This window comes from Nomascus leucogenys, chromosome 11 (assembly GCF_006542625.1).
Source record: "Nomascus leucogenys isolate Asia chromosome 11, Asia_NLE_v1, whole genome shotgun sequence".
Taxonomy (NCBI): domain Eukaryota; kingdom Metazoa; phylum Chordata; class Mammalia; order Primates; family Hylobatidae; genus Nomascus; species Nomascus leucogenys.
Window position 1 is genome coordinate 71,175,072 of NC_044391.1, and position 7,530 is coordinate 71,182,601.

Consider the following 7,530-nt stretch of genomic DNA (forward strand, 5'->3'; position numbering starts at 1 on the left):
CAATTTGGCCCAGAGGCCATAGTTTTGACCCACAGCCCTGATTTAAATGGAGACTTACAAGGGTAAGAAAGAGTAGAGTCAAGAGGTAGCAGCAAAGCAGAAAACGCATTTCACATAGAGGAAAAATAATGCGTAAAGGCCTGATGCTCTTCATATTTTGAATTCCCACTTTCATTCTCTGCCCAAGGGTGCTAGACTAACTTTCCTACACGATTGTTTTTTAATGTTACAGTCTTTTTTTTTTTTGAGACGAAGTCTCCCTCTGTTGCCCAGGCTGAAGTACAGTGGCACAATCTCAGCTCACTGCAACCTCGACCTCCCGGGTTCAAGTGATTTTCCTGCCTCAGCCTCCCAAGTAGCTGGGACTACAGGCATGTGCCACCATGCCCGGCTAAATTTTGTATTTTTAGTAGAGACGGGTTGGCCAGGCTGGTCTTGAACTCCTGACCTCAAGCTATCCGCCTGCCTTGGCCTCTCAAAGTGCTGAGCCACCGTGCATGGCCTTAATGTTACTCCCTTATCCAAATATCTACAAGGGCTTCCTATTATCTGATATTTCAGGTCTAAACACCTCTAACCAAATTTCTATAACCTATTTGGACATTATCTCCATTTGAATCAGAAGCCACTACAACAGTGGTTTCCAAACTGTATTGCACATTAGAATTACCTGGGTGAAAAGAAGCTTTAAAAAATCCTGATGCTCAGGCCGAACTCTATACCAATAAATCAGAATCTCTGGGTATAACACACAAACATCAGAATTTCTGTAAAGCTCCCCAGGTTATTCCAACATGAAGTCAAATTTGAGAACAAGTGCACTATAATACATATTCATATGCTCATTTCCATATCCATGTGGGCTTTTACAACATATTCTGCCTTCTCTACTAAGAATATTTACCCTAATTTTCTCTATTCATTCATCCTTCTGAAATTTCATTTCCTTTTGCTGGAAGCTTTCTTGGATTATGCCAGCACATACACACAACTACACGTGTTGTTGTTGCTGTTGTTGTTGTTTTAAACAGTTGTCATCTTCATTTATATAATTATATTCTTTTTTCCCCATCAAGAACCTTATTTTATAACTACCTTTAATTACTAGTTATTTTGAGAACGCCTAATATCCCTAACCAAGGTGATATGATCTTTTCCAGCTGAGAAAGTATCTTACACTTCTTTTGTGTCTCAAAGTATTTAGCACAGCTCTAATCAGCAAATAGATGGCATTCAATACACATCTACTAACTCATCTCTCTCTGCTTAATAAAGGACTATAAGCAATGGTCTGAAAACACCCTTTTGTTTATGTGACTTTAAAATCAACTGAAAGATGAATTTCACAAAAATAATATTGTGAGAGAAGCCAGGTACAAAAGAATATTTACTGAGTCATTCCATATATACAAAGTTAAAAGACAGGTAAATGTAATTTGTGTTAGAAGTCAGGATGCTGGTTACCTTTGCAAAGGAGGAAAGGGGCAGTAATTAGTTAGGAGGCAAAGAGGATGCTTCTGGGGTGTGAGTCACAGTTAAATGCACCATGTGATAATTCACTGAGCGGTACATTGACCTGTGCACTTTTCTACATCTGTTAAATTCAAACAGAAAAGTTTTTAAACATCTAGGCACCAACCTAAAAAATCTATATAACCATCTCCCTTTCCAAAATAACCTATTTCTTACAAACTTTGCAAATTAAACTGATTTGAACACACTGAAAATAAAAGAAAATGAACTATTTGTGAAATGTCTTAAAAATGAACATTAAAAAAACAAAGTTTCAAACCGGGTCTTAGTTAAGGTGGTAAAGAATACAATAAACAGGACACAAACCTAAAATAATTCTTATATTCTATGTTAAGTTAATTTAAAAAATGCTATACCTGTACATCCAGTCGCCATTCAAGGTTATGATAACTGGGAAGGCTTGGTGCCAATTCATTCAGAATCGTTCTGATCTCCTTTCTGTTGTCCAGATAAAGCTGAAGCAACAATTTGTTTAATTCTTCAGAGAATCCCAGAACAAAAACAGAGTCTTGGAAATCCAGTTCAGAAATCTAAGTGAATTGAGTTTAAGACAACATCAAAATTTATCTTTGTCTAGCTAAAATACTTGAAATACACAAAAGAATATGATATCCTCTAATTTATTCTGTCTAGTAAAAGAAACAGCATTCCTTAAAGACAACCACTGCCCACCATTCCAAAATCTGAGTTACTGATACATAAAAGTACTTTACTAAAGTATAAAATGGAAAGAATGGTTAAGATGCCCAGTTTCCCTTCCTATCCTTCATCAAGCCAGATACTGCTGATATGCAAACAAAATATTAATACAGTCTCCCTCCTCTTATGTATCCTCTTAGGATAATATATGGTTTAACAACATGCAGAATTAAAGGTACTTCTGTACTAGCTATTTATATTAGCAAGAGGTATTCATATCAGCAGATGATGTTATATGATTTTTATTTTTTAGGTATGTCTTCAAAAAATCAATTATAAACCACTAACAACATTATTAAAACACACAGATACCTGCCAAGACTATGATGTAGAGTACACTAGACCGTTCTTAAGAATCCCGGCAATACAAAACAGTCCAGAAAAACCCTTACCATGAGCTTTGAGCTCTCAGTGAGGAGATACGTTAATCCTTCCACACCATGCTGGACAGTGTCACTACTCACATTGAGTTTTCCTGAGAAAGAAAAGTGAAAAAGAGCAAATAAATTACTACTGTGGTATTTATCTTGTTCATATTTGTATTTAAAAATAAACACTATTAGGCCGGGCGCGGTGGCTCACCCTTGTAATCCCAGCACTTTGGGAGGCCGAGGCGGGCGGATCCCGAGGTCAGGAGATCGAGACCACGGCGAAACCCCGTCTCTACTAAAAATACAAAAAATTAGCCGGGCGTGGTGGCGGGCGCCTGTAGTCCCAGCTACTCGGAGAGGCTGAGGCAGGAGAATGGCGTGAACCCGGGAGGCGGAGCTTGCAGTGAGCCGAGATCGCGCCACTGCACTCCAGCCTGGGTGACAGAGCGAGACTCCGTCTCAAAAATAAAATAAAATAAAAATAAACACTATTCATTATTACATGTTTTCAAACACTGCATGAAAAATAGTAAGTTGGCCAGGGGCTCCTGCTCCTTCTCATTCCACTCCCAGCCAAATGCCTTTGGTATTTCCCACCATGTAACCTTAACAAAACGCAGAACTGTGGAGACTAGTATCAGGTGTGTAGCCCTTCTCTTGAATGCGTAGCTCCTTCAAGTCTGGCAGAAGAGGAACTCGATAGGGATTGAATTAATCCCAGAGACTGCCTCTTACCCAGGGGGAAAACAACACTTTTTTTTTTTTAACAAAAGCGGATATCTGAACAACTAATAATGATAACCAAATACTTGCAATTTACAGTTGACCCAGCTATTCCACAGACTTTGGTATATTTATACAAAATACTTTTCAGTATTTCTGAAAGTAAGGTAGTATTATGTATATTTTACCATGAGAAAACTGATTTAATAGAAGCTTTAACAATCTCACAGCTACTTAAGGGACGGGCAGGATTTGCACCCTGACTGAAGAGCTCTGCTGGTTTTATTCTACTACAATCGGAACAAGACCCTAGGAGTCGCAATAATCCCTTTCTCTCCCGGTAGACAGGGAATGGCTCGCAACCGCCCTAGAAGCCTGCGGAGTCGTCCCCTTTCCCTTCTTACTGGCGGCGCCTTCGTAGATTTTTGGGTTTGCGCCGCGTCTCAGGAATTCCACAGCAATCCGCCCAAACTCGGCGACCACTGCAATGAAAGTCAGAAGGCTGTTGAGTGCCGGGCGCTGCCTTTGACCTCCTCCCCAGCCCACAGAACACCGCCCCCACGCCCGCTGACCGGCGCTATCCACTTCAGGCAGGAAGGCCAGGTGTTCCTTATGCTCCTCGGACAATTCCAGCAGCATCTTCACTGTCCTACAACTTCACCCCGCAGCGCCGACCCCGCCTTCGCCACTTCCGGCGCCCGTGTCCGGGCGCCTAGAGGCTCCGGCGTCGCAGCATCCGGAGCTTTGGGTTCCGGCCTACGAACTAACGTCTTACACTCGGACGGTCCCTGCAGCGCAGGCTGAGGTCAGAACATTCTTCCTTTTGTAAATCATCCCGCAAAAATGTAGTGAGCGCCTGCTGGGTGCAAGGTGCTAGGCTGTATGGGAGATGAAAAGGTGTTTCAAATCCGACACGCCCCCTCGTGGAGCATACATTAATAATATCAATAGTTCACATTTGTTAAGCCCTAAGCGTGTCAGGAAGTGTTCTTACATTTATTAAATACATTTGGAGTTCAGAAGAACCCTATGAGGTAGGTTCCATTATAATTTCCATTAGAGATAAGGAACTGATAGACAAGTGCAGCAACTGACACTTTTATAAAGCTAACAGTTTCCACAGAGCTTCTGTATATGTTATCTTAAATGTATCTCAGTTAATATCCTCAACAAACATGGCTTTGTTTTTACAGATAAGACACAAAGCTTCAGAGATTATGTGACAAAGCCTGTGACAGAGCTAGATGGAGAGGGTTGGATCCCTCACTTACCTGCTGCAAAGCCCGTCCTTCTACATAACAGCCTGAAAGCTGAAAGCTTGTGACAAGTTTTATGAGTGATTATAAATTAGGATAAAGATCATGATGACAATGACCGATGCTTACAGGATTCAGAGCAATGTTTTTTGTTTGTTTGTTTGTTTTGTTTTTTTACATGGAGTCTCGCTCTGTCGCCCAGGCTGGAGTGCAGCAGTGGCACGATCTCGGCTCACTGCAACCTCTGCCTCCCGGGATCAAGCGATTCTCATGCCTCAGGCTCCTGGGTAGCTGGTATTACAGGCGCCCACTACCATGCCTGGCTAATGTTTGTATTTTTAGTAGAGACGGGTTTTCACCATGTTGGCCAGGCTGGTCTTGAACTCCTGACCTCAAGTCATCCAGCCAACTTGGCCTCCCAGAGTGGTGGATTACAGGCGTGAACCACCACACCTGGCCCAGAGCAATGTCTTTTAAAAAGTGTTTAGGGCCTGTGATAATTTAGTTGCTTTTCCAACTCTCTTCTCACCTCCTGTGGTTCAAATATCAGAGACTATAAAGTTGCTAATTGATAGGAATATGATTCTTCAAATCTCAACCCCTTGAAAATGGAGGGAGAGGAGGAAGAGAGGGGAAGGGAAGAAGACTCTTCATATCTGTCTTTTCTATCTAAGGCTTGAGACAACTCTTTCTATATTCTGAGTCTCCCAGGCAGACTAAAAATTGGAAGAGTTTTTCAATTCACTTTTCTGTGTCTACTTTGTCCTTCACATCTGACTGAAATTGTTTCTTCCACTGGGGCACAGAAAGACAGGTCCTTGAACTTATTAGTTAGGTCTTGAAGTAGCATTTGCAGAGAGAACACAATTTTTACTTAGACTGTGAATTGCAGATCAGCAAAAATTGCATCGTTTCCTGAAGTTGCCTTTATTCACACATTATTGAGAAAACATCCATTATTAAAGAATAATTTTCAGAAAAGGTAAAATCATGACTCTTCTACAAGTGTACAGTGAACACATGTCAAAAAATGTATTGAACTAGTTAATGAGAGAATTAGTGAGATTACAGTAAAAACCAGTTTCAACTGATTCAAAAGAGGTATTCAAGAACTGTACCTATATAGGGAGTAGGAATGCTGAAATGAATTTGCAAATAGACACAATAGTATGCCAATATGAAATGGCCTTTCTTGTCTGTAATCTCAGGGAATGAAGTGAGGACAGGTGAGGTGAAGGTGAGACTAGGGAGTAGCATAATGGGCTGTCCAAAGAAGGTGGTCAAGGAACCAAGTTAGGCCAGGTGTGGTGGCTGATGCCTGTAAACCCAGCACTTTGGAAGGCCAAGGCGGGAGGATCACTTGAGGCCAGAAATTCAAGTCTAGCCTGACCAACATGGTGAAACCCCATCTCTACTAAAAATACAAAAATTATCCAAGCATGGTGGCATGTACCTGTGGTCCCAGCTACTTGGTAGCCCAAGGCATGAGAACTGCTTGAACCTGGGAGACAGAGGTTGCAGTGAGCAAGATTTGAGTCACTGCACTCCAGCCTGGGTGACAGAGTGAGACACTGTCAAAAAAAAAGAAAAAAGAAAGAAAGAAACCAAGTTATATCCAAGAAAAACAGCCTGGGAGTTAAAACACCCCAGGATAATTTATAGAGTGACTTCTGTTGCCATAGGTGATATAATTGTTTAGAAAAAATTACCTGAGTGAAAATTCAAAACTCTAGATTCCAGATCCGGCTCTGACGCTACCTGTATGACTTCCAATAAGTTGTTTTTATGTTATAACCATAGCCTCTTCATCTGTAAAATTGGTATTTTAATACTGCCCTTCTGTGCCATGCAGGGCTGTTATGGATGCTCAGATGAACTAATAAATTCACATTAAAAATTGATTTTGATGATCAAATGAAACAATAAATTAGAATTAAGCAAACAGCAGCATTTACATTTTATAGGAGCAGATTTTATGCTCCTATAAATTCACAAATAATCATCTTAAAAGCCATTCATTTAATTTAACAAACTTTATTAAGCAATTCCTTAAAGGTTCAAAGATATGCTATGCTTTGGCAATTTGTAGATGAATAAAACAATGTTCTTGCCCTCTAGGAGGTGTCAGAAAAGTGAGGGAGAAAGATAATGAAGTAATTTCAATACAGTGTGATAAGTAGCAATACTTGAAGAATGAACAAAATGACAAGGAAGCATAGAGAATGTACATTAACTCTAATTTAAAAGAATCAGGCTGAGAATAAATGTCCCAGCATATCCTGTGCATGTTAATACTAATGCTCTACAATTAGATTTACATTATAAATATATACAGTCTTAATGTCACTTCATGCTATCTTACTTCCAGGGTGAATGTGAACAAATAATAAATACTCAGTATTTTTTTCAATTGATGCTGGTAGAGAACAAGGCTTCATATCAATCATCCCCTCACATTCTCTCTGCATCTTTCTATCGCCTTCCAGCTCATATGTCTTTCTTTTCTCTTATATTTTCCCATTTTTTTCTCCTTCTTGGGTATTCTAGCCCAGAATCCTTGCACAGGATATTTCCTTAGCTGTGTTTCAATGACACATAAAATATTATTACCCCCTGCAAGGAATTACAGCTCAATTCACTACACTGTCAAGAGGACAATAACATGGTGACAAGCCTCACTCACACCAGCCACCTTCTCGTGACTCTAAAGCTGGCACCAAATGCATGAATTAGCTCCTGAGATTTAAAAAAATTATTTTAATTCATTTAAAAAAGTATTATAAATGCAAACAGAAAAGGGTACAGATTTTTTAAATACTCATTGTTGAATTTTCTCAAAGTAAATATACCTGTTACTCCAGAACAAGAAATAGAATGTTACAACACCCCAGAATTTCTGCTGTGCCTCCTGCCAGTCACTATCATCTCTTGTTTTCTCTATAGTAAAC

General features: G+C 40.0%; 1 protein-coding gene across 4 annotated transcripts in view; it reads right to left on the reverse strand.

Moving 5' to 3' along the window:
- Positions 1–4,019, reverse strand: part of COMMD2 (COMM domain containing 2) — a 35,308-nt gene extending 31,289 nt beyond the window's left edge. For all 4 annotated transcript variants that reach the window (XM_030822706.1, XM_030822705.1, XM_030822704.1 and 1 more), the window contains exons 1-4: positions 3,899–4,019; positions 3,731–3,808; positions 2,625–2,707; positions 1,890–2,063 (exon numbers count right to left, since the gene is read on the reverse strand). In XM_030822706.1, the coding sequence (XP_030678566.1) occupies positions 1,890–2,063; positions 2,625–2,707; positions 3,731–3,808; positions 3,899–3,965 (402 nt within the window). In that variant the 5' untranslated portion in view covers positions 3,966–4,019. The remainder of the gene's footprint in view (positions 1–1,889; positions 2,064–2,624; positions 2,708–3,730; positions 3,809–3,898) is intronic.
- Between the last annotated feature and the right edge of the window lie 3,511 nt (positions 4,020–7,530).